This window comes from Quercus lobata, chromosome 2 (genome assembly GCF_001633185.2).
Source record: "Quercus lobata isolate SW786 chromosome 2, ValleyOak3.0 Primary Assembly, whole genome shotgun sequence".
In the NCBI taxonomy this organism is placed as follows: Eukaryota; Viridiplantae; Streptophyta; class Magnoliopsida; order Fagales; family Fagaceae; genus Quercus; species Quercus lobata.
This window is the reverse complement of record NC_044905.1, coordinates 7,016,063-7,043,364: the sequence shown is the minus strand read 5'-3', so window position 1 is coordinate 7,043,364 and position 27,302 is coordinate 7,016,063. Positions and strand designations below refer to the sequence as shown.

The 27,302-nt window shown below is 33.3% G+C and overlaps 2 protein-coding genes and 2 non-coding genes across 4 annotated transcripts; 1 reads left to right on the top strand and 3 right to left on the bottom strand.

Moving 5' to 3' along the window:
• Positions 1-5,955: 5,955 nt before the first annotated feature.
• On the bottom strand, positions 5,956-6,040 carry LOC115978485. The gene has a single exon (XR_004088760.1). It is a non-coding gene; the product is annotated as a small nucleolar RNA SNOR75 (small nucleolar RNA).
• A 79-nt stretch (positions 6,041-6,119) lies between these two features.
• On the bottom strand, positions 6,120-6,209 carry LOC115978486. The gene has a single exon (XR_004088761.1). It is a non-coding gene; the product is annotated as a small nucleolar RNA SNOR75 (small nucleolar RNA).
• Positions 6,210-7,736: 1,527 nt separating this feature from the next.
• LOC115977746 (pentatricopeptide repeat-containing protein At2g15690, mitochondrial-like) lies at positions 7,737-9,738 on the top strand. The gene has a single exon (XM_031099765.1). It carries the CDS (start codon positions 8,070-8,072, stop codon positions 9,396-9,398), a length of 1,329 nt encoding a protein of 442 aa, XP_030955625.1. The 5' UTR covers positions 7,737-8,069; the 3' UTR covers positions 9,399-9,738.
• Positions 9,739-10,851: 1,113 nt separating this feature from the next.
• On the bottom strand, positions 10,852-13,907 carry LOC115974260. The gene is made up of 5 exons (XM_031094523.1): positions 13,719-13,907; positions 13,543-13,603; positions 13,001-13,381; positions 11,293-11,633; positions 10,852-11,213 (listed from the first exon to the last, which is right to left on the bottom strand). Exons 1-5 carry the CDS (start codon positions 13,797-13,799, stop codon positions 10,995-10,997), a joined length of 1,083 nt encoding a protein of 360 aa, XP_030950383.1. The 5' UTR covers positions 13,800-13,907; the 3' UTR covers positions 10,852-10,994.
• Between the last annotated feature and the right edge of the window lie 13,395 nt (positions 13,908-27,302).

Sequence of the window (27,302 nt, the reverse complement as noted above, 5' to 3'; positions counted from 1 at the left end):
GAAGCTTGGGCGTTCGTCATCAGCAAGAGACAAGAGTGGAAGCTTATTAGCCAAGCCAAGCCAACCCAACCCACGTGTGTACGAATTAGGAACTGTATTGGGTTCTCGATTGTCAGCAATTGGAACCGTTTATTAACTTTTAGCTCTCGACTCAGGCACATGTCTCCTTGTAGAATTTGAACTCGATTGTTGGTTCGCAGCACCTACAATGTGCACACCAACGTCTAAAACGTTTGTAACGTGGCAAAAGCTAGCGCCGCGGAAATTACTACTAGTAAGTGTAGGTTAGTAATAGGGATGACAAAGTAAGCCCAAACTCATTTGTCCGTTCAAATCCACCCACTCTAATTAAATGTAAATCCACCCAAATATTAATTAAGTTAAATGGACATTAACCTAATTAGACCTAATAATTATTGGGTTTTAACTAAAAACCCATTTAACCCAAAAACAATCTAACCAATTTTACCCAACCCATTCCATTTAAAAATAAAAAATAATAAAAAACCTAGCCCGTTTCTGTGTTTCTTTTCAAACCTAGCCATCATCTTCTTCTCTCTACTCAAACCCTAGCCTCTCTCTTTCCCTCACTCTCTATGCTTCTCTTTGAGCACGAAGCTCTTCAATGGAGGCGTTATTTGTGGTGGAAATAAGAATCTATTGTGGAAATGGGTGATGAGTTTGGTGGTGCTATGTTTGGTTGGCAAGAAAATGATGGAAAATGAGGAAAAATCGTGGCTAATGAGTGTGCCTTGTAATAATCCGCGTCCAGGTCGTTCTCCAAGGGTTGATCGTAAGCGAGCGGTGGCTCTAACTCGTCTAAGTTGGAGGTGGCTTCGTGGTGGTTGTCCACTCATGGTGGGATTCAAAATTACTTAGTTTTCGGAGGTGGGTGACGTGCCGGAGATTGGAGATTTGAGATTTGAGAGTGTAAGCCTGTAAGGTTTCTTTAATTGTCAATTCTTTAAATTTAAGATTTGTTTGGTTGCTGAAAAAATGGACTAGAAAAATTTTTAAAAGCCAACTTTTTTGTGGTTTTTATAGAGTGTGAGAGAAAAAAAGGAACACCTGGCGACTTGGAAATATTGAATTATCTGTTGGCGTTAGATTTTTTAGGATTCTCTGTATTTCTTTGATTTGGAGTAAAAAAATTTATGGCTTTTCTGTATTTTTCTTATTTTTGGTAGATTTCAACTGTTTGGTAGGTGAGAATAGTGTGGGAAAGTACAAGAAATTTGTTTAATATTTTGGTCATTTTTGAAGATTTTAAAGTACTTTAGGCATTTTCATTTTAGTGGCATTTTGGTAATTGGGTAATTGGGTAAGTTGGAGTTTACCCATAATAATTGGGTTGAGTTGGATTTGAGTTAAAAGCAATTAGTTAAATGGATTTTAATGGGCAAATGAGTTTTATATACCCAACCTAATTATGTCCACCCCAAATCCATCCATTTGACACCCCTAGTTAGTCAGATACAGATTACTATTTTCATTTTTCATCCCCAAATATCATTGTGAAGAGTCTGTTTAGGATCTACTTATTTTGCTGAAACTGAAATTTTTTTGCTGAAAGTACTGTAAATAAAGATAAAATTTAGCTAAAATAGTATGATGGTGGGACCTAAGAATAGTACTAAAAAGTGTAGTATGATTCATAAATAGTAGCAACACTAAACTGAATAGTAAAATAATCCGACTTTTTAAGCTAAGCCAAACGCACATGAAAAAAGAAAATAATAAATAGACTCTTTTACAAACAATCAATGTAGTGAGTAATTATTGATAAATAAAAATAATAATATTAATTGTGAGTTTAAATGAGAACAAGCAAAAATTTACCACATCAATAATTTTTTATAATTTTTTACCATAACATTACTCGGATATATAATAAGGGTTTGGTTAATGTGTGCTCTGGAAAAGTTTTATTAGGAATTGAAAAAATTGTTAAAACGTTTTCAATTCCTGATAAACTTTTTTGAAAATTGGTTTATTATTGTGTAAGGCACACATTAGTAAAATCCATATAATAAATATCTTGCGCTCACAAACATTTTGTGTAAACCAAAATAGTTTCTAGAGACTCCACGTTAATGTTATTCCTACCGAATCCTATATAAAGTTTGTCCCCTAATCGCTATTGTATACACATCCAGGATTTTGTTCCTTTGTGAGCCCAAGTTGGCGGGGAAAATTAGACGAAAGCAGCTGCTTGATAGACCCAGACACCAAGTAGCAAATGAAAGCCGACCGGGCCTAAATCGAAAATGGACTAATAGAGTATTTAACTTTTCCTAGATGCTCTGCTTGGTGCCTGCTATGAGCTTCAGTTTCCATATATAGGGCAAGGATTTGCTACAAAAGCTTCAGATAAGCACCTGTCTAAACTTATATTTAAATAAAAATTTCCTTACCAAGATTAAATTTTTCACCAAATAGTCATTTGACATGTGCATTTTTCAAAAATTGCTGAAACTTAGTTCGTAGCAAATCTTTGCCCTATTTTTGTTATAGCATAATATCATGCATCAGGAAAATCATTAACACACACTTCTTTTAAGTCTTTTATTTTTTCCCAGTACGCAAGTAAAATAAAATTAGAGTGGAAAATTAAGAGTCCAATTTTGCACCTCCACTTGGAGACGAAGTAGTGATAAATCCTATACGGCTTCAGTTAAAAACACAAGTTACAAAACACAACAGGTTACTTTTAAGTTGTAAATTTTCCCACATGTACACCATCCATTAATAATCTATAGCGGCTTCACAAAAGCTACTTGCAAGTTGAAACATGCCTTGCTTGCATTAAATTAAATCAGCAAGCACCCAGCAATTCCTACAAATCCCTTTTAGAGCAGCATCATTTTTCAGCTTAATTTTCAGTACCATTGTTGCCAAGAAACATTTCATTCATAAGTTATTCAAAAATTAAAACAGATTCATTGCTTAAAAATGATATCAGCACATCACAAAAAACTCTTCCGGAATATAATAGCTAACTTAATTGGGAGTAATGTAATCGTGAACAATGTTATGTAATCATGATACAGTATTACATGTTCTCAATCCCCATTTTTGGCACCTCGTATAAATGAAGAATAACACCACCACCCAACAACAACCAAGAGTTTCAAATATACATAAACCCATAGACCACCATAGACCATCAGCAGCCAGGAATTTCATTTGCAGATAGGCAGAAACCAGAGCACCAACATTGAATAAATATTGGATAAACAAAATGGTAACACTACATTCCCAGACAGCTTAGTCCAACATCATTAGTACCTCAAAAGCAGGAGGTCCAAACCTCCAAAAACCCAAAGAATTTTCAGTTCAGCAGCTTCAACAAGAAAAGTGATTTAGCAGCTCAGCCACAAATGTAGACCATTTACCATAAGTGCCTTAGTGTGAAGGACACGCTACTAGACTCCATATATAAAAATATACAGGCACCGTAAGTTCCATACCATAATGCTGGAGGTTCAACAAAATAAACTTTTTTCTTGCATTTCAAATGAAATTTACAATAAAAGTGACATCCCACTATCACATATGTTTGCTTTGTATTGATAAAACCAAAAGAAAACACGAAGAGGCATAGAAAACAAAAAAGATATAAAATTTTAATGACGAAGAGTGTCTAAATGAATAGGAATCATTACTGGCTGGTTGGAAACATGGTACCAGCCTCAAAATCACCATTGGCCATAGTGACAAGCCCTTCAACAGAAATTCAGGGTTATGAGCCCAATTTCATTGAAGATAGACTTGAGGCAAACACTAAGGCCATCCAATTGGTCACCAATTAGTGCACTGCATTTTAGGTTCCCTGGCCTAGAAAATTGGAGGGGGGAATGAATCATAAGTTCATGAACCCATACATAGAAAATTCCACACAGCCATTTCCACTTAAACTCTAATAGTTTTTACAAAGCAAAATTAATAGACAGAAAACACAGAAAAATGTGAAAATGAAAGCTCCAAAAGGATATGCAAAATACAAGAATTGAGATGTGGCTCAAAAGTACTTGAGAAAAAATCATAGGTAATGCCTCAGTAAATAAAAGGCCTTAGAATCATCATTGCCACATTTTCTCAAATTGTATCCACAAACCAGCATATCTCAATGAATAAAGTCACAATTTAGAAAAATAGGAATCTGTTAAAACAAGGCCATGTCTGGAAACCCCTCCCCACATAATAAAAATAAGAAGAAAAAAAAAAAAAGGCGGGGGGGGGGGGGGGGGGAGCCACAATGAACCAAAGTAATAACAGCATTGTATGATGATGAAGTTTTCTGCTGAAATGAAAGATGGTGAACAACAGACAGTTATGACACAAGGTTGTAAGAAGGCCTTTGCCTTTGAATAAATGAGATCATCCAGGGCTCTGCCCAATGCTTTTGCAGAATGCTCCATATTTGAAATCAAATCTGAGATAATTAGAGCGGGGTGGGGGGACTGGAAACGGAAAAGAACTACAGTAAATGATAAAGGTTGTCAATAGGGCCACATCCAATTTTGAGTGCACTTCTCAAATACAAACCAAAATGAGTATACAGCCTGATAGGGAGATCATATATGCAGATCAGAAGTTTGTTTCCATGAAAGGTTAGTTATATATTAAGTGCTTCACCATAAACATATTTGATTTAGCTTGCTTCAACTTGAAGTTCATGTTGAACTCATGATATACTATAGTTTATACTTTATAGTAACCTCCTTGGGTTGTCATTATAGAGTGATGAAAATTATAGCCAGACTGTCTTTTTAGGTATTTGATGTATTCCTCTAGGGTGAGATACTTGAAAATCATGATCTGATCCCTACCTATTAACCTTTATGGCCTGTTTGGATGGAAGGGGGAAGGGGGAAGGAGGAAGAGTGAAGAGGAGTAGAATAGAGTTGACTAAAAATAAGTTAATTTTGTGCTAAATCTACTCTACTCTACACTTCTCTACTACCCCTCTCTCTCCCTCAATCCAAATGGACCATTAGTCAGCTCCTCTCAACCACATCAAAAGGTTTATTTCACAGCCCAAGTACAGCATAGGACCCTAAACACCTAATCTTATCAAACCTATTCATATCAAACCTGTTAATTTCTCCAAAGCAAGACTTAGGATAATTGGTCTGCGTCTGAAACTTTTAATTCCATATTTTTATGTGAGATTTTACCTTGGAGTTGATTATTAAAAATTTAACATAAGCATAGTACCCTAAACACCTAATCTTATAGGGATTCATATCAAACCTGTTAATTTCGACTAAACAAAACTTAGGATAATTGTCTGTGTCTAAAAATTTTAATTCAAGATTTTTAAGTGAGATTTTACCTTGGAGTTGATGATTAAAAATTTAACATACTGATATCCCTTTCTTGGGTAAAACCTATATTACAAAATTTGTGAGAAACTTTGAACTTGGAATTTTTATGCATCCAAACCCCATGTTCAAATTTCATTTGAAAGGTATCATACTACCAATATTACTCTTCGCACTGTCACCACCGTTGTTCCCTTTTATTCCCTTTACATGCCTAACTGATAAGGTCTTTAAAATCACCAAACACCAACGCCTCAAAATCTATGTTGTAGAGTTATTATTATAAGATTTGTCACTAATATCAACACAGCTGATCACGTTGTAACAATCTTCAGTGATCAAATCAGCATTGTTCATGAGTCCAAAACAAAACACATCTCCAGTCCCACACATTGAGCAACAGTTCATATTCAAGATTGCAATTAGAATATATCACAGTATTTCCCAGTTTCACACACATTACTTCGATCTAAAAAATGGGATAGTTTTGTACATTAAAAATGTGAACTTTAAAGTGATTTTTGGCTGAGCCTAATGTGAAACATAAATGAAACAGAGCTCAGAATACAGAACAAAACAGAGGCAAAATCCAAAACCAAAAAGCCAAACAGAAAACAAAAGAGAGGGTTTCTCTCAGACAAATGCCTCGTTTTGTCATCAAGGTGAATGGATAAAGAGATCAGACTCGTCATCAATTTTCATCATCACAGAGAAATCCCCCAAAAATTTCATACCTAAATATAAAATTTTAAGACACATTACATACATAAGAACCAAAAGGGTGTATTGGGTTTCTCTCAGACAAATGCCTCGTTTTGTCGTCAAGGTGAATGGATAAACATCGGACTCGTCATCTTTGATCAATGTTCATCATCATAGAGAAACCCAATTCACATGTACAACATATGATTCATAGAAAAACCCGTTATTACAACGAATTCTAAACCTGAATCTTAAAACTTACCTAGGAACTGCGCGGAGTGAGGATTGTGAATCTGTGCAGGACGGGACGGCTTCACTTCTTTGCGTTCTTCTTTATTTATAGGAAAGAGAAGCACTATAATACCCCATATTAGGGTTTAGGCATTGTTTTCTTATTTACATTTTAATCCTTATATTTTAAAAGTGTTTCAAATTAACCCCCCTCAAACTTAGAGATATTACGAATTAAACATTATAGTTTCGGTTTTTTTTTTTTTTTGAGAAAACTAACAAAAATTTTAATGTTTAATTTGTTGTAGTATCAATTCTCAAACTTCAAGGCTTGATTTTGAACATTTGAAATTAAAACAACCCTTAAAGTATTAGATTTAAATTATAATTTGCCTTTTTCCCTCAATTTATGGGATTTACGATAGGAACATAAAATTTTGTTGAAATCACATGGTTTTTTTTAAACACATTTGTCTCCCTAATCTTTAAATTGCACCCTCAAAATTTTAGTCAATTGTCATTTTGTTATTAAAATTTTAATTTGCATCATCTCGCTCAAAACCATCTAGCCTTCTCCATCATGCACTAGCTCACATGAATATGATATAGATTTCCATGTGAGTCTGGCAAGTTCAACTATTAAAGAAAAAGCTAGGTTGGATAGCAGGTTGAAATTTTATATTAACCCAGAGATTTAATTTATTACACCTCTTAAACCATAAGGTTAGAAATCATTTTTTAAAAAACCAAAAAGTTATTTTTGGATAAATCCATATTACTTATTGGCAAGTAGTAAAAGCAAAAGAGTACCTGAGAACAAGTATGAATTTATATAAGAACAAAATTTTTTTTTTTTGTGTGAATTTTGAAAATCTAACCGTTGAATTTCATGTTCCTTATGTTCTTAACATGCATATCAAATTTCGTTCAAATTGGATATTATTTATTATTCGATCAATAAACTTATTTTTTATACACAACTTTAGATCATAAAAATTTGAAATTTTAACATTTGTTCGATGAGATAGCAATTGATATTTGATCTTCTTGAAATTTTACATGCATGAAGAATATAATAAGAACATGCAATCTAACGGTTAGATTTTCAAAATTTACACTCAATATAGAGATATATGAAGAGTTTGTAAAGTTTCTCTCCAAACTAGTTTGGAAAGAAACTTTGTTCTTTTTATAATAAGACGTGTTTAGTGGTTTTTAAGGTCTTATGATATCCATGAGATCATAGATTCGAAAGAATCGAAACCTCTTGCTAGTATCTTAGAGCCACCACATGTGATTCTTCTATGTAATAACCTTGGAGTATATGAAATAAGAGACTACATACATAAGAAAGAATAATTAGATAATCGAAGAGTTCTAAACACGTTTATGAAATAAATAATAATGAGATGTGCTTCCATAATAACAGCAATAAGATATTTTCCAAACCAAATTCACAGGCTGTGATGTGTTCCTTATCAAAGTAGGGGAAAAAATAAAAACAAAAACTTATATGGAAGTCGACTTTCATAGAACAATTATCCATTCTTTTCACAGTTCATCGGTTTTATTTCTGTGTCCCTCTGCTTCTCCATTCCGTTCCAGTTGAACATTCGATCACTCCTCGCTATCCTCTACTAATTGATCCCAATTACGCTTTCCATAACTACATTACATACTTTGGTTTCTTCAAAAATCAGAGAAAAAACAACAAGAAGCTGTGAGTCTCTCAGCGACTTTACTATCATACAACCTTGCCAAAATTGAGAGCGTGAGTTTCTCTGTCCGACATTTTCACAAACACCATATATGGCTAAAGGGGTTGCTAATTTTATCAGCTTCTGCTCAATCCCAGGAGTTAGAAATTCTACCACGCTTGCACCTGAGAAACCAAGCTTCATTCTTTCTCAAAGCTCATTTCATGAGCTAGTGGGTGGGTGTGTTGGCTACGTGAATTACAAGTCTATCAATGCTTTAAAAGTTACTAGGAGGGGCTTCCATACCAAACAGAGGAAATATTCAATGCCTGTTTCAAAATTCTCTCAGCATAAAGCTGTTAGCTTTCAAGTAGGGAATCTAGCGAGTTTGGATTTCCAGCGTTTTTGCAGAGAAGGAAACGTGGAAGCAGCCCTTGATGCTATGAATGAAATGGAGAAGAATGGAGTTTTTGTGGACTCACTAGACCTTATTGACTTGCTGCAAATTTGTGAGGATATGAAGTTGTTGGAAACTGGAAAAAGGGTCTTTGAGTACACAATGAGGTCTCCATCAAAACCCCATATTGCTGTTTTTAATAAATTTGTAGAGATGTACTGTAAATTAGGTGATACAAGCTGTGCGAAAAGGGTGTTTGAGGAAATGCCGAAAAGAAACTTGGATTCTTGGAATAAGATGCTAGTGGGTCTGGCAGAAAATGGGGAAGGAGCAGAAGCTCTTAGGATATTTTCAATGATGAAGAAAGATGGAGTGAGGCCTGATGAATTTACTTTTGTTGGTGTTATTATGGCATGTCGATGCGTAGGGGCAGTGGAGGATGGGCAAGAACACTTTGTATCAATGAGCAGGGACTATGGAATTACTCCATCAATGGAGCATTATGTGGCTATTGTTGATCTTCTAGGAAAGTCAAAGAAGATAACTGAGGCAAAGGAGTTAATTGCAAATATGCCAATTGAACCAAGTTCCCGTGTTTGGGAGACATTGGAGAAGTACTCTAAAGCTGGACCTTCTGGTTTGAAACTTAGTAATAAAAAAAAGGTAATGGACATGCTGGTTTCAAATCAAAAGAAAGCAAGTCCAGAGAAGAGCAAGGCATTTAAAAAACTGAGGTCTTTAAGTAAGGAGGTGAAGGAAGCAGGCTATGTGCCTGAGTCTAGACATGTATTACATGATCTTGACCATGAAGCAAAAGAGAAGACATTGTTATATCACAGTGAAAGGCTAGCCGTTGCTTTCGGGCTTATCAATACACCTCCTGGGACCACACTGAGGATCATGAAAAACCTCAGGATTTGTGTTGATTGTCACAATTTCATTAAGATCCTATCAAGTATTGAGAAGCGAGAGATTATCGTTAGAGACATTAAAAGGTTTCATCATTTCAAGGATGGAAAATGTTCCTGTAGGGATTATTGGTAATTAAGAACTGGGTTTTTTTAGAATCAATAGACTTCCTTAGGCTTGGTTGCTGTAGAGTTTGTTGAGTTCCTTCTTAATGCGTGAAGTTTGGTTATATATGTCATTTGATGACATGGTTGGCCTTCAGAAATAAAATCATATTGTTCAACAGTCCAAGGGCATTCTCTGCAGAAATGCACTCTTAAAGTAATATAGGTTTTTTTTTTTTTTTTCTCCTGAAATGATGAAGTTGCACACATTGTATGTTTAGATGGTATTGGCAATGTTCTTACTTTTAAAAAGAGAAAAACAAGTATACATTTATTGTGATGTGTACATGTGAAAGAAACACAGATAATTTTATGACAATCCAGTATATGTTTTACAAGTGAATCTTGCATTATACTACATGAAAAATCTAGAAACTAGGTGTTGGGGAATAACCACAAGTGCACACCCACAGGAACATGAACGCATACACACCAAATTTCACTATTAAATTAATATTTTAAAAATTCTATCGTTGAATTATACATTTTCATTTTTCTTAACATGTACATCAATTTTTCTGTTAATAAGATATTTATTATTTGATCCATAGATTCGTGTTTTATGTATAAAACATAAAAAAATTGGAATTTAAATATTTTGTAAAGTAAATAGCTATTGATCTCTTATCATCTTGAAAATTTTGCAAAAATAAAAAGTATAAGAAGAAAATAAAATCCAAAGATGGATATGCATATATTCAATAAAAAAAATCATTAAGCAATGTAACTTTTGTAATATTTCATCCGGTGCAACTTTAATAATAGCACACTTGTAATTGTTAACGGTAAGTCCATTGACACCATATCTTTCACATTTTCTACCCCACATGTTTTTTAGTGGATGCACATATGAGTCATGTGAAGGGGTGTGAAAAAGTTAGTGCCTGTAGCACCACTTAATCGTTTATTCTATACTTTAAATTGGGTTTAACGAATAAAACCTTTCTTTACGTTTACCAATTTTGCAGATATTCTTCAAAAGCTCGAGTGTTTGAGTTTTGAATTTCCCTTCATTCAGAAGTGTTAGAAAATATTTGCATCAAGGGTACATGCTTCATCATACAAACAAAATCAACAGCCTTGTTAAATCTAGACAAGGTTGGCATATACTTTTATTTTTTATTTTAAATTTCGATAGTTGGGAGATGAGAGATTTGAAACCTGGATATTTCCACTGGAAACGTTAGATGATATTAGTTGAACTACAAGAATCTTGATAAAACTGGCATATACTAAAAAAGAAAAACTGCTAGTAGTGTTGTTTCTATTTCATTAACTCATTCCCCCTTTTACAACACCCCACTGACCCCACCTCCCCCCCCCCCCCCCCCCCCCCCCCCCCCCCCCCCCCCCACCCGGCGGGGGCGGCTGCCCCTCCCAAAAAAATTAAACCCCGCATCAACCCTACAATACAAAGCCACCAGTTTAGATTCTACAACATGACTAACGAAGTAAGGATACAAAGTTTGAGATTGTACAGAACTTGAACATGAGCACAAAAAATATATATATAATTAAATAAAATAAAAAGAAGAAGTAAAAAGAAATACAGCATCCCATGCAAACATCAGTACTTCTCTGCTACGGGTCTAGAAGGAAAAAGCCTTAAAAGAAATGTCATCAACGACCACAGGCAGACCACACCGAGAACTTGGAAAGTCACTATCATAGCAAAGAGGGCACCACTTCTTTCCAGCAATTCTGGAGAAGCAGGAAGGTCCTTCAATGTGAACATCAACCTCTCAATGAAATGGGAAGCTTTGGTCAGCTGATAAAGTCTATAGACCTGCCAAATTAATTTAAATTCATCAAAACCCTGATATGGGCTACATAAAGAAGCATTTGAATCAACAGAAGTCATATACCTCGAAAATAATAGGAACTAAGGGCCAAGAAGACGATCCTTGCTTCTCAAGACTCTTCTCAAATGCAAATTGAGCAACACAACCCATTAGAAAAGGAAACACTGCAACCAGGCCTGGCAGGCCAATCATCGGCCAGGTTACATACACAGCAAAGAGAGGGGCAATGACTTTGAAGCCCATTGTGAAGAAAGCGCATGTTAAATATCCTCTGAGACCTGTGATGAGACCCCACCTTTTTGGGCTAAATTGCAGATATGGCCTTTGAACACGGTCAGTGACAAGCAGGAATATTGCAAGACCAACGTAAAACAGGACCTCAAAAAATAAAGAAGTCACAATTTCTACATAACAATTGACATGGAAATGATTAGTGGGGAAAAAAAAAAGACTACATTAACACAATGTTGAAAAAATGGAAAACATCAGTTTTGAGCATGAAAAAGAAGCTCATTTTCACCAAAAGATCAAACTAAGGTTCAAAACAAAGAAACAAGGGAAGACTTTGATTGACAGAATTGACAAACAATGGAATTTGTTCTTGAAAAAGTGTTCTATGCACACAGATCCCAACAAACTATTTTACAAGGATTGCAGACAAACTGTATAACTACACATCAACAAGGAAGAAAGTGAAATCAATAACATGACTTGTGAGAGCTGCAGGGTCTTCTAAATTCTACAAGTGAGATTGAAAAACATTATAAATTGGATTCCTCACTTTCATGGCATAACATTAGTAACTAATACCAAAATATGTTTTCAAAATTTAAATCCTAGACTCATGATATACAAAATTATGTAGCAATGGACGCTGCAACATCAGCAGCACTCAAAGCCTGCTTAGGTTCTAAGATTAAGCACCATCTTTAAGAAGATGAAGATGCTTTAGGCAAAAAGGAACAAACAAAATCTTCCATATTTTTTTTTCTTTCAGTTATTGTTTATTGGGAGGTAAATTTAAAAGAGGAAACAGGGGAGTAGGGAATTGATAAGTTCTTTACACCAAGCCCAGCACCCAAATATCACCAACTCCTAGTGCATCACAGTCAATTATCGCTTAACCAGGCAAAAGGGAAAGCTGTCTTGCTAGAGGCACCTGTTCACAGCCTGGCAATTTCATTTATCTGATTATTCATTTTCAAAACAAAGTCCCTAACATGCTTAAAACCAATTCTCACCACTGCATAACTAAAAGTTTTACAAGAAATTCATAAATACATAAAAGAGACTCACTACTAAAAAAAAGGAGCCTTTGTACTCTAAGGATGAAAACACTTAATTAACAAATCTAATCCCTGATATGCACTAGCAATCATACTTAACCCATATCTAAAAGATATTTTAGATAAAAGGCAACCATGTCTTATCAGACTTATCAACTAAGCACCTCAAATGATGTCCACAAGGCCTTCTCTTTGCCACCATATACACTCATCTGTTAGCATCTCCTTGATCAAAAAGTATTTAAACAGGTATTTGCATTTCTATTGAATGGAAAACACAATTAGATAGTTCAAGACCAGCCACTCATTACATATCACCAGACAATAAAGTAGAAAACCAAGTCACACATTGTCACAATTGACCCTTGCCTACAATTCATCATTAAAACGTGAAACATAGAACATAATATAATCTGTTTTAAGCAGTATAAAGCTATCAAAAATTAGCTCATAAAGGAGAACAAAGATTGCAGAAGTACAAATACCTACGAGAAGCATGTCCTCCAGGAAAGCTTCAATTGCGTTAGCAAAGAAGAACTGCGGAAGAATCAAAGATGATATCAGCGCAATAGGGGCTAAAAGCCAAAGAAATGATCCCTTCTCTTCATTAAAAGGGGCTGACTGCAATTTCCCTTCCTCTACCAGCTGGTGGCTCAACCCAGAAAATGAAATCGAACCCGATTTTCCACGAAACGGCTCTACCCCATTAAATGAAGTAACAGGCACACCAGAATCAGAATTCTCCCCTCCCAAAACCCCCAACTGAGCATCTGGGTTAGAGTTAACAGCACATACAATAGTTCCTTTTTTTGAGTTCAGCACTAAAGACTCCTTAAACGCCCTCTTCAAACCAAGCCTCAAATATGCTGGGACCAAACAACCCATTCAATAAAAACACTATCAGAGCATTATTGCATTTCAAGATACCAAAAACACTATCAAATATCAAAGCATAAACAGAGCTTATTTCCCAAAACCCAAAATGGCAGTTAAACATATAGTCTACTATATTAAAAGAAAAACTTACATTTTGAGGCAACCCCAAGTCGAAATTTTTGATTCCTCAATCCAAACTGACTTGTAGAAACCTTAAGAATAGCAAATAATAATGAAATGGAATAAATTCGAGAGTAGAGAGTGTGAGAGAGAGTAAATTTGAAATGAAAAGTTGGGAGTTTGAGGAAAGAAACAGTAGGTACTTACAAATTGATGAGAGACCGAACGATGAGTTGGTAACCCCATCTTTGGGGAGGGAAGCCCATGACAAACCGATTGCAGTTCCATTTTTTTTTTTTTTTTGGTTTGTTTGGGTGGGGTTTAGGGTTTTAGCAGAGTGCGACCAGTTTTATCTGATTTTTTCAAGTTAAATGGCTTCACCCTTTTGTAAATATGACTTGGAGTATGAATTATGAAGGGTTTTTATTTATGTATTTATTTATTTTCTAAAAGAGAAATAGTTATTTTTTATCCTACTAGTATTAAATTTTAAAATTGAATGGAAAAAATAGGATAGAGAAACTGAGCTATTTATACCAGGAGGAAAATAGTTCTTTGCTGTAATTCCCCTTTATAGGAAAATTTGGTTGTTTGCGTAAAAAAAAAAAAAATCATAAGGTAAATTTAATGTTAAATTAATTTTCCTAAAAAAAATAATGTCAAATGATTTAAAATCAATTATCATTTTTTATTTTTTATTTTATTTTTTTATTTTTTTATTTTTGTAATGGAAGAAGATAATAACGTTCCATTTTTGAGCTCACGTTCCAATCGAAGGCAACCCCCCTCACCCTCTTCATTTTTCACGGCCGACCTTTTAAAATTTCTTATAAAAAAACACAATAATTTATAGGAGAAATGACAGAATTTCCCTAGAGTTTGTTTTAATAACAATAATAATATTATAAGTAACATTTAATATTATTCTATTTAAAAATACAAATAAATTAACCGGAACCCACTTTTTTTATAAGCTCTGTTTCTGATTTTGAAAAATAAAAAAAGAGAGAGACAAAGTTTAATAAATTAATTAGATACTGACAATAAATCAAGTAATTATCTTCATTGTTCTCACAAAACCTGCTTTAGGCCCACTTATATAATGGATAGATTATTCCTTATCCAAATGGTACCAAGTGTGACACTGTACAAAAACTTAAGTAATTAAAAATAAAATTCAGACATTTTGGTAAGACAAAGACTAGTATCGAATTTTGACAAGAATCTCACATAAAAGGTAACTATATCACGGCTAAACTAATGAATAGATTACATATTTTTAGTAAAAAGCTAGTTAAGTTATTTTCAAATGAATACATTGATCAACCTAATGGCTTACGTTCATGGTTCACAGGTAACAGAGTCTATAGACCTGTCAAATTAATTCAAATCCATCAACAAAATCATGATTTTGGCTTTAAATAAGTAACATTTGAATAATTACAAGCCCATGTACCTCGAAGATTATATAGGAACCAAGGGCCAACAAGATGATCCACGTTTGTAAAGTATGCTTTCAAATGCAAGTTGGGCAACACAATCAATCACAAAAGGAACCACATCGACCAGGATTGATAAGTCAAGCAATGGTGGCCCAAATAAGTACACAGCAAAAAGGACAATAATCTTGAGTCTCATTGTGAGAAAAGCATGTACCATTTACCCTTTGAGAGTTTGAGGCCTGTGATGAGATCCCACCTACGTACGAGGGCTTAAGTTGCAGATAAGGCCTTTGAACTCGTTCGGTTTACAAATAGGAATGTTGCAAGTCCAATGTAAAATAGGGCCTCAAAAGATAATGAAGTCACAATATCTGCACGATAATTGGGTTAAAAAATATTAGTGAAACTTTTCACCAATCTTTAAAAGAACAAAGAACAAAAAACAAAAAAAAGACATGTCCATGTGCATATCTAACCAATAAAGCCATAAGGGATATGAAAGAAATCATGTGATTAGTACAGTACATTGTAACCATCCCCAACAAAAATACGTAACTGGTTGAGAATATTTTTTGTTTGTAACATAAATAAGATATACTATAAACAAAGCACAAACCACCAATATAGTGCATAAAAAAAGGGCATGCGATAATGAGGGCTTTCAGGAAAACATCAAACTCGATCTGATTCTGGTCCAAAAAATTAAGACTCTGGAAGGCCTTCGAGAAGTGTTGTACAACTGAAAGTGTTAATTCATCCAACAATGACAAAGCACACAGAAAACTTTCACGATTTAGTTGAGAGAGAACGAACAAAATTGTATAAAAAATCAATTAACAAGGGCATGCATCATATTAATAACTTAATACAATCAAGTTATGGTAATATCATGTTTGATACACTTGTTAATTGATCTATTTCATGGTCGTGATTAGTATTACAAATTTAAAAGTTTTTTGTGTCACATTATTTAATATACTATTTATAATGTTATATAAAGTAAGTAAAATTTTAATAAATAACTATTATCAAGAGCAGACGCTGTAAGTTAAAATTCTATTAAAAATAAAAAGTAAAATGTTAACAATAATAAAATGTACACACTAGAGGGATCCTATTCCACATGTAGAGTTAGAGTCCATTTGGATACCGTTTATTTTGCTGAAAACTGAAAACACTGTAACAAAATAATTTTTAAATATGTGAATAGTACTGTGAGACCCATTTTTAATGAAAGTTTTGTTAAAAAAAAAGTTTATGGATCTCGTGAATAGTGCATAGGACCTATTGAACAGTGCATAATCACGTGAAAACTGACTTCTAAAAAAAAAAGCCTAAACGCCAAATGCTGGGGACCAGAAACGTAATCCAAACAGGTACTAAACCTTTAGTTCAATATAAGTATTTGCCATTCAATAATACAAAAAGTGTTTGAAGTTACAATAAAAATGGCAGAGCATTATTGCATTTCAATTAAAATGGAGCAGAAAGGACATGCAAAGGCAAAATTGATCTTTCAAGAGTAGACACTATAAGTTAAAATTCTATTAAAAATAAAAAGTAAAATTTTAACAATAATAAAATGTACACACTAGAGGGATCCTATTCCACATGTAGAGTTAAAGTCTATTTGGATACCGTTTATTTTGCTGAAAACTGAAAACACTGTGACAAAATAATTTTTAAATGTGTGAATAATGCTGTGGGATTCATTTTTAATGAAAGTTTTGTTAAAAAAAAAAATAGTTTATGGGTCCCGTGAATAGTGCATGAAAACTGACTTCACAAAAAAAAAAAAAAAAAAAAAAAAAAAAAAGAGCTAAAACGCCAAATGCTGGGGACCAGAAACGCAATCCAAACAGGTACTAAACCTTTAGTTCAATATAAATACTTGCCATTCAATAATACAAAAAGTGTTTAAAGTTGCAATAAAAATGGCAGAGCATTATTGCATTTCAATTATAATGGAGCAGAAAGGACATGCAAGGGCAAAATTGATCTTTTAAAAGACACTATAAGTTAAAATTCTATTAAAAATAAAAAGTAAAACATTAACAATAATAAAATGTGCACACTAGAGGGATCCTATTCCACATGTAGAGTTAGAGTCCATTTGGATACCGCTTATTTTGCTGAAAACTGAAAACATTGTAACAAAATAATTTTTAAATACGTGAATAGTGCTGTGTGACCTATTTTTAATGAAAGTTTTGTTAAAAAAAGAAGTTTATGAGTCCCATGAATAGTGCATGGGACTCATTGAACAGTGCATAATCACGTGAAAATTGACTTCTCAAAAAAAAAAAAAAAACCAAAACGGCAAACGTTGGGGACCAGAAACGCAATCCAAACAGGTACTAAACCTTTAGTTCAATATAAGTACTTGCCATTCAATAATACAAAAAGTGTTTGAACTTACAATAAAAATGACAAAGCATTATTGCATTTCAATTATAATGGAGCAGAAAGGACATGCAAGGGAAAAATTGATCTTTCAAAGTGTTCAATTGAATAGCTTAAATTTATTGGCTTGAGAAATTAGTTGAATAAAGATACAAATTGTGAATTACTGATGTGGGGGACAAAAACGAGCCCGTAGTGAGGTCCACGAATCAGAAGTGAAATGTCTATCACAATTTATTTATAAATAAGTAACAGGGAAAAAACACTCAACAATGGGAAACTCAAACAGGATTTCTTAGATGACATATTTTCCATATCAAGCTACACTATTACAATAGGATATTCTCTTATTCTCGAGGTATTACATACTCTTGCTTTCTTATACAGCACATATTTTTGTCTTCTCTTTCTCTTTTTTCTCTCTATTTTTTCATTTTCTTTTTCCTACCTCCCTTTTTTTCTTTTTATAGGCACATCTCTTGCTCTTATCTCTATAGATGTTCTGTTGCCAACTGCACTATCAGAGATATTTTTCTTTACTTTATCGGTTTCCTTCCCTGTCTTATCTTGGAGGTCTGACTTTTGAGGGTGTTGGTACTATTCAGGCTGTCTTATATATATTTAAAGCGGCAGAGGTTAGGTGAGAACCCCCTCGTTAATGCGGTGGTAAAAATCTTCAATCTTCCTGTGCGTTCTAGAAGTTTCTCACGGTTACAAGCATCTTCTAGAAGCTACATGTAGATTACCCGTGCACCATGCCTCGGGTAAGTTAGCTTCTTACCTTTTCCACGGGAACTGATTTCTCATGTTGCTCTTCTCCTCTGTAATACTTGGGATGATCCAGCTTCCCTTCTTCCATAGCTTATTACCCTCTAAGTCTTCCTTCCAATACACAGGTCATGCCCAATTCATTCCTTGTGGCCCAATTACTTCTTGGGCTAAAGGCCAGGGTGAGGACTCTTCCACTCTCCACAACTGACTTTAAAAAAAAATTAAAATTAAATGCCAAGGGTGTCAGTTTAATAATACTTGTTCTTTAAAAGGGGAACCTAATTTAAATCCCCATTTTTTTCTATTATTGTAATTATTGAATTGTTAAGAAAATCAAACACATGGACCCTTACTTAGAGCATTAGCATTGGGAAATGCTAATGCTATTCTATTTTACCATTCTAAAAACTCACTTTATCATTATACCATCTTATTTTACAATACCTCTACATCCCAAACTTCTATTTCCTTCTTTTATTCATTAAAATAATATATTTACAAAATAAAATAATATATATCAAAATTTTTTCTTTTCTCTCCCATCTCTCTCCTCTCTCTCATTTTCAGCTCTTCCCTCTGTAACTTCCGCCGAATCCTTCATTTTCGTCGAGGTGGTGAAATAGTCTGACAATAACCATCAACTCAAACACCCAAAACTTCATAGATCAACCAAAAACGCATCAATCAACAAAACTCACAAACAAAAAATCCTAAATTTCTATCTGCAAATTCCATCGAAGCCTTCATTTCCGGCGAGGTTCAAGAAAAAGGCCATTGAATATTTTCAAGAAACCCAAAAATCATTCAAACAAAATCCAGCAATAACCCATCAACTCAAACACCCAAAACTTCATAAATCAACCAAAAACGCATCAATCAACAAAACCCACAAACAAAAATTCCTAAATTTCTGTCTGGAACTTCCGCCGGAGCCTTCATTTCTGGCGAGGTTCAAGAAAATGACCATTGAATAGCCCAATCTCGCATTTCCCGGTGGGGTTCATTTCTGGCGCTTAGTCTCGCACTTCCATGGGTGGTACAACTCGGCTTGCCTGCACTTGTTGAGAGGAAACCACGCCGCAAGCCATGTCGGAAGAAGCTTAAACACACCGCTGATCATACCACGCTGATTTGGACCCAAAAAACCCAGAAATCGCCACCATACCATGCCGATCTCGACTTCCCAGCCTCACCTCCACGCCGGACCCACGACCCACGTCAGAATAGCCCACCGTGAGAGAGAGATGTGATGAGAGAGAGAGAGGCCATTGTGGAGAGAGAATGGAGATGAGAAACAGAGAAGAGACGAGAGAGAAAGAAGTCAGAAATGTGAATAAATAAATAATATTTTGGTTTAGAATTGTGCTACAATGCAATTCTAAAAATAGAATTGCACTGTAGCACTATTGCAAAAAAATTTGCAATAGTTGGTGGTAGCATTTTTTGATGGAGAGGATTTTAAGGCTTGAAATGGTAAATCTTCCTTACATTTGGCTTTAGCATTGTGGAGTGTTGATGCTTGGCTTCATTAGTCAGAATTGATTTTTAGGTTTATTTTATTTATTTAGTTTATGCACTATTACTTTTTTTCTTAAAAAAAATAAAAAAATAAAAAAGAAGAAGAAGAAGAAGAAGAAGAAAAGAGTTTATGTACTATTTTTTATAACTTTGTTTTAGTATAATTATCTATTTGTCGAACTTATTTTTAAGTTCAATAAATTGATATTAAAAATAAGGACAAGACTTAAATATAGTACTTAAATATTGTTTTTTAGGTTCTACTTTTAAAATTCTGTCATGATGTGAATTTTTTTCTCGTAAGATGAATGTGTATTTTTTAGTTAAATAACTATATAACTTTTCTCATGTGGGTTTATTTTATTTAATTATTTAGTTGATGTGCTGTTAAGTTTTGTCCTAAATATAAATTCTCATATGATCTTTTTTTTTTTTTGATATGAAAATAAGCTTTGAAAAGTGAGAGCACGGGAAAAGTAAGTCAACACAGCGTTTTATTCATTGACACTTTCGTTGACGAAGTATACTTTTTTTTTGTTTGGTATTTTGACGAGTTCTGCATTTCCATTTTCCAAAACACATGGTCAAACCCATAGAATTTCCGCAATCTTGGCCATTTATTTTCAAGCAAAAAGTCATTTGTCACTTACGAAATTGATGTCAATTACCAAAAAATAAAAGGAAATTTTTTTTGCCATTCTGAAGCTTAAAAGATTTATGTCAATTTTTTATTTTCAAAAATACTAATTTATTTGTTTAAAGTAATTTTTCCTCTCACTTCTAATATATAAAAATAAAAGAAGCGAATAAGCTTATTAAAGTGTTGTTTGAGGATAAAATAAAAGCAAATAAGCTTAAAGTAGTGTTTGAGATTGAAACTTGATATGTTGCGTGTCCATTTGGGAATCACGTAATTTCCGATAACTTATTTATATAGTGTTTATTAGAAGATATATATATATATATATATTTTTTAATATAAGTTTTATGTTAAATATATGACAAAAAGCTAAAAACTAACCTTTGAAAAATAAATAACCTTTAGAAAAAAAGCAAAAAGAAAAAAAGAAAAAAAAAAGAAGAAAAGAAGCTATTTAACTTTTTCCGAACATGCACAAATCTCATTCCAACACAAACTAGGAGAAAGAAACATTTTTTTTTAATCATTCTTTCTCACATGGCTGTCATGGCATAAAAATATTAAATAAAAATTTCAAATTATTACTTTAATCTCTAAATTAATCATTTTTTTAGTCATTCTTTCTCACATGGCATAAAAATATTAGGCTAAAATCCAAAACTAACCCTCTATATTTCACATTTTATCATTTCAGTCCTCTAAGTTTCAATTTTGTCATTTCAATCCTTTAAGTTTCAATTTTTTTCAATCCCTAGTATTCTGTTAAACTTCAGTTTTATTGTGCTGTTAAGTAGGGCAAAACTACATTGGTTTTTTTTTTTTTTTTTTTTTTTTTTTTTTTTTTTTTTTTTTTAAGTAAGACAAAATAAAAAACTATGTTATTAAAACCATTAAAAAAAAACTATTATTAAAAAAAAAAAAAATTTCTACCCCTAAAAAATCAAAATTGATTGACACCCTAGATCCACCCAATTAACTGAGAATTATGGGGAGAAGGAAAAAAGGGGAGAGAGAGAGACTACAAGATTGGACTATGGGAGAAAGATAGATCGAGATAGAGAACTCATCCTCAAGCCGAGACATCGCATGCTAAATTGTCGAATGAGCCTAATCCACAATCTCGGAATCGGACCAAACTGATAACTCGTCCATCAAATTCAAAATCTCATCAATCGCTAGCAAATACTCATCGGCCTCGTCACCTGAGTCCTCCCAATTCAACAACCTTCTCGAACCTTCCAAACTCGGATCCCACCTTAAAATCACCTTATCCGCTGAAGTGAACCGATCCTCCTCGTGGCCCTTCAACGAATTGTCACTGTCGATCAAACTCGTGATATTCACGAGCCAATTATCAATCTCAGTCTCTTCCCCTACCGATCCCTAACTCTCTTCTCTCTTTTTCCCTGTCCCTTTTTTCCCCCGATTTTCTCAATTTGGCATATAGATTCATCGAGTTTGGGCATGTTTCTTTCTTTCTTTTTTTAATAACATTTTCTTATTTTGTCTTAATTACGAAATTTAAATTAAAAAAAAAAATAGAGGGAAAGAGCCCAAATGGTGTTGTTTTGGCTTTATTTAGTGGCACTACTTAACTGAACCCTAATGGAATACTAAATTGACAAAAATTGAAACTTAGAGGATTGAAATGACAAAATTGAAACTTAGAGGACTGAAATAATAAAAGGTGAAACTGAGAGGGTCAGTTTTGGATTTTAGCCAAAATATTAAATAAAAAGTCTAAATTATTACTTTAATCTCTAAATTAATCTTGTTCTAAAATACTGATTATGTCAATTTAGTTGTTGGATTCTAAAAATGACGCAATGTTATTTTGATCCCCAATTGATGTCAAAGAGACTATTGCAATTATACAAAATTGTGTCTTTCTCAAACTTTGTTGTCTCGTACTAATAAGAATTAAAGCTGATTTCTTAAGGTAAAGTGGGGATAAGGATGAGATTGAATTGTTCTTAGACTTCAGGAGTTTCATAGATGAATTGAAATTCTAATATATGGTTCAAGGACCAAAAGCATGCATGGTTTATAAAAAAGAAAAAAAAAGAAAAGAAAAGAAAAAAAAAGGGTCGTATTAATACGATAAAAACCCTTACATTTTTTAAGAACTTCCAAACTTATATCTTTGATCCCTTACTCCAACTTGATTTGCAAAAACCTTGAGAATTAACAAATATAAATAACAAGTGTTTAAGAGTTAAAATTAATTTTGAAGTCGAATTTAAGAGACTATTTACCGAGTGAAATTTGCGTACATGAGATACCACGCAATGTGGGGGATAATCCTGACTTCGGGGTGGTCGAGAAGCCCTCAAGAGACAGACTGCAACTTCATTTTGGGAGTTGAATTCTGTCAAAGTTTGCTGAGTTCTTTCTGATCTTATAACAGCTAAAGCCTTTGTTCATGAAGTTCTTTTCCTCCATCGAAAAAAAAAAAGGGGGAAAAAAATGTTCTTTTTTCTAAAAATAAAAAATGGATTTACCTTGTTTCAAGTTTTATAGATATGCCCATACGTTTAAACCATCAATCATGAATTTGGTTAAAATATTTAGCTAGGAAACAAGAATAAGCTTCTTTATAATACGTACTTAAAGAAAAGTTTAATTTTACTTTTCCCTCTAAACTATGGGGTCAAGTTTAATCTCCCTAATAAACTATCAAATTGAGCAATCAATCATTAGGGTGATTGACAATAGACAGGATGCTCCATCTCTTGAATAATTTCTGTCAAATCAAAATTTTAATAAAAATCAACAAAGTCATAATGGAGAGGTCCACATAAACAATATTGTTTATGTGGAGCACCGTCATTCACCAAGTGCAATTATTAAATGTATGAGGGTGCACTATTTATGGTGCGATTGTCTGTCATGACCATTACTTAACAAAATTTTGATTTATCTATGTTTTTCAGTACTTGTGTTCATGTTTTCTTTGTGTATCATTACTCTGTAACTGAGACTTGAATATTATATGAACTAGAAATCCTTAGACTAACCTGATCGAGGAAGAATTAAACATTGAAATCTTCTTCCTTATAATTTACTTGTTGTTTTTCCAATAGACTTGAAATTAAACTATTAAAGCATACAAAAGTTTATATTGGAAACTCATTCTCTACAAATTAGTTGTATTGGGCATTTTCATATCAACTCCCTATCCATTTGGGATTGGTAACTAATTTTTGTTCACTTACACAACCATTAAGAAATTTGAACTATGTATTGTTCTTATTTAATCTTTTTTTTTTTTTTTTTTATAATGTTTCGGAATATATATTGGAGAAAATGTTTTCTGAACAATATTTTAGGTGGAAATAAAATCCAGCCTTGGTAACGTTACTGCAGCAAAACATTAATGAACACCAAAGGACGGTCCTCCAACTGAAGGTAGGTTCGTATAGCTTCAAATTGAGTCCATAAATTTCCAATCATTTTGGAATCACGTTGAGCATGAAGAAGATTTTGGAATCACTTACATTTGGAATCCAAAATCCAATATTCATGAAAAAGATTTTCCGCCCCCACCACCATTGACAGCTCTATATCAGGCAGAATAGTATTGAGCATGCATGGACGAAGAACTCAAAATCATCTACTTATAACTTTTTTTCTGCAAACGATTCCCACATTTTTCTGATTTCCACAGCCGGCCAAATCGAAATGGCGGCGTCCTCTTCTGAATTACTGCGCAATTTCATTTCAGAATATTCAAGTAGAAAAGTCACGTGTGTCATTAACGTGCAGTTTTTTTGGCCGGTTGTTAGAACCACAACAAGTTTCTCTTTGCTTTTTTGGAGGGGTCGGAAGAACCGAACTCATTACATAATTGATAATACATAGTTGTGGTAAATAGGAACGCGGTCGGAGAGTGGGATAAGGTACGGACATTTGACCTCGGCCTTTTGTTGACATTCAACTTCAAAGTTCAAACCCACAATCATTCATAATTAATGGTCATTGCTTTCGTTTTTTTGGATCGGATCAGGAATCACATAATAATAATAGTCTCCTATTAGTAATTTTCAACTCCGTCCTTAGTTTGGGCTTGACTAGGAATGAATAAAAAGTCTACCCACACGCTGCATTAGGACCCAACTTGTCTACGTTACTGTTACCCCGCGGCCTCACCTGCTACCTAGAGCAAATTGTGAAAGTCGTGAAAGTGCGAAGAGTTTATCGGTGTGGATAGAGGATATTTCTTTTTATTATCATGATATTCTTCTAGTCAACAATATATAAATATATATATATATATATTTTTTTTCAATAAAAGTTCCCAGTTTTCTTTCTCAAAAAAAAAAAAAAAAAACTTTATACCATATTTTGTATTTAGGGTCCGTTTGGATACAACTTATTTTTGCTAAAATTGAAAACTGAAAACACTGTAACAAAATAATTTTTTAATGTGTGAATAGTGGAATCCGTGAATAGTGCGTAAACAATGCATTTTATCTCCTGCACAGTAAACCCATGTAATGTTACTATTCACGTAATGGGGAAAAAAAAAAAAAAAGCTAGAAAACGCAAATTTTAAACGCAAACGTGTATCCAAACCCTCACTTAATTAAAATTCAAACTTATTAATTCATTTTAATTTAAGAACTTGGCTTGAGTCTAGTGCTTTGAGTGCATGACGAACGCCATATGTTCTCGTATGACTTGAAGAATGCCACTGACATGTGGCCTCTCCTCTTGTTATTTAAGGTCATGTCAGTCTATATATGTTGTAATAGCGACGCGTAATCGAAAGTGAATACATGTCATTATTTTAATGGATTTAGTGTGAAAGTGTGAATTTGGAGGGTTTTATTTTTATGCACCATTCTTTTTTTGTTGATTAATTTTATACACCTATTTTATACCATATTTTATATTTAATTCAAACTTCAAACTTATGAAAACTTTTTTTTTTTTTTTTTGTGCGAAGATATGAAATTGTTTTAATTTGAAGTTTTTGTCCATCTTCATTATTTGTCTATGTTTTCCTACACAATAACAAAATAAAGAATAATGAAAAATTCTTGATAATATTATACATTTCCCTTTGGGATTGTTAATAAATCAATTTAGTAGTCATTAATCATAGAGAATAGAGAGAAAGCTTTGATCAGAGAGAGAAATTGGTTGCTTAAAGTGGAAAATTGAAAAATGAATCTTACATGCCAAAAATCGAAGTTCGTTATTTAGGTGAAATATATGTTTCTTTGGTATGTTGAAATAACTATTCAACTATTTGGTTGCATATTTATTATAAATAATGATTATTTTTTGGAATAATTTTTCTTAAATTGAGCAATAATTATTCCAAAAAGTGATGTAATAGCTAATAATTATTCCTTAATAGGTGTGGTATCTTTTAAAATTAGGGATAAAACATTATTTTTATCCTTAAACTTTACCAAAATTACAAAAAAAAAAAATTGTCCCTAATGTTTGTAAAGAGATTTTTTCCCCAATAGTTTAGAGCCAAACAATAAAGACAAAAAATAAAAACTTTCAATATTTTAGGAATGAAAAAATATATATTTTTAAAGTTTAAGGACATTTAGTGAAACATTGTCGGTAGTTTAGAGACGAAAATGAATTTTTAGAAAAGTTTAGGAATAAAAAACAAACTTATGGTAAAATTTAGGGAGCAAAATAATATTTTAGCCTAAAATTAATATATTTCTAAAAAATATAAACTTTCCATATGCACATAATAATTATAAATATAAAAATTCATCAAAAAAATTCTGTCTCTAAAATTTTTAAAATGTTCCTTTTAGGACAAATAATTGTATAAGTAAAATTTTTCATAAATTAATATAAATCTAATGTTATAACCAAATGTGAATAGATTTAACTTGATTTAATTTGATCAATTACATCTTTTATTATTAGTAATAAAGGTTATTATTCCGATTATAATTGCTACTCAAGTATATGAAACATGCCCCAAGTTTATCAACGTCTTTTTTTTCTTTTTTGTTGCATTGTTATTGTCCAAAATAACGAAGCTCCACAGAAGCTTCAAATTGAAATAAGTAGTTTTATAAGTTTAACACGTTAATTGAGTTTTTTATGAAATTTCCTTTTCTTAAGAAGGAAAAAAAATTGGACCTCTTTTCATTATTTCTAAAAAGTAAAAGGTCAAAATTTACATCTTTAGACTCCATTACTGACTGTGAAGTGCTACGCACGTGTCAGAATATTAGACATTTCCTAAGACGGTGGTGTAATGTTCCTCTGCCACATTGTAGTTAGTAAAATTACCACGTGGTGGAAAACTTGCGCTAGGACTAAAAAGCCATCCTCAATTCGTTTTCCAATGCATATTTTTCATTTTTTTAAATAATAATAATTTTAATCGTCTGGGCCCTTTTTGGAAATGGCTGAATTTTCTTTTGAAGTAAACGAGGATAGATAATAATTATAGTTTAAAATAAATAAATACCTACTCCTTGCTGTAGATGACAAAATAGAGGCATATACGCTGACAATTTCCAAAGAAAAGGAAAAATCAAAGATGATGCATATAGGTCTCTAAAAAAATTTTAACCAAAAAAAAAAAAAAAATGATCATTATTGTTTTTGTGGGGCCCAATAGTTTATGGGCCGGGCCCGTTTACTCGTAGGGAGTCCAAAGGCCCAAGCCGAAGAGAGTTATGGCCCAAGGCCAATAATGTAGAGTATAGGACAGTCTTAAGATACCGCCGAAGATCGCTCAGTCCTCGGCAAACCCAAAGTCCCACCGAAGAGAGGGGCAAAAACGGTATAGGATTAACTTTGAAAGAAAATCTAAAATATCCGGGGAAAGCTGCCCTTACTGCCATTCAATGCTCTGCACCTGACAGAGCCGCATTCTTTGGCTTTTACAACCACCCCCAACGACTTTGGATATGGGCTGATGGGACAAGTATCAGTCTTGGAAAGTTTAACCCTACACGTGGACGAAGGACAGCGAATACAGGCCAGTATAAAAGGGAAAATAAGTGACCTAGAGAAGGGGCTGAG

What these genes read in the sequence shown, in the direction of transcription:
- LOC115977746 (XM_031099765.1), top strand. Translation starts at nt 8,070, where the DNA reads ATGGCTAAAGGGGTTGCTAATTTTATCAGCTTCTGCTCAATCCCAGGA.
- LOC115974260 (XM_031094523.1), bottom strand. Translation starts at nt 13,799, where the DNA reads ATGGAACTGCAATCGGTTTGTCATGGGCTTCCCTCCCCAAAGATGGGG. An exon ending in GTTCGGTCTCTCATCAATTT is followed by an intron (nt 13,604 to 13,718) that starts GTAAGTACCTAC and finishes GCTATTCTTAAG; the next exon opens with GTTTCTACAAGTCAGTTTGG. An exon ending in TAGTTCCTATTATTTTCGAG is followed by an intron (nt 11,214 to 11,292) that starts GTATATGACTTC and finishes TTAATTTGGCAG; the next exon opens with GTCTATAGACTTTATCAGCT.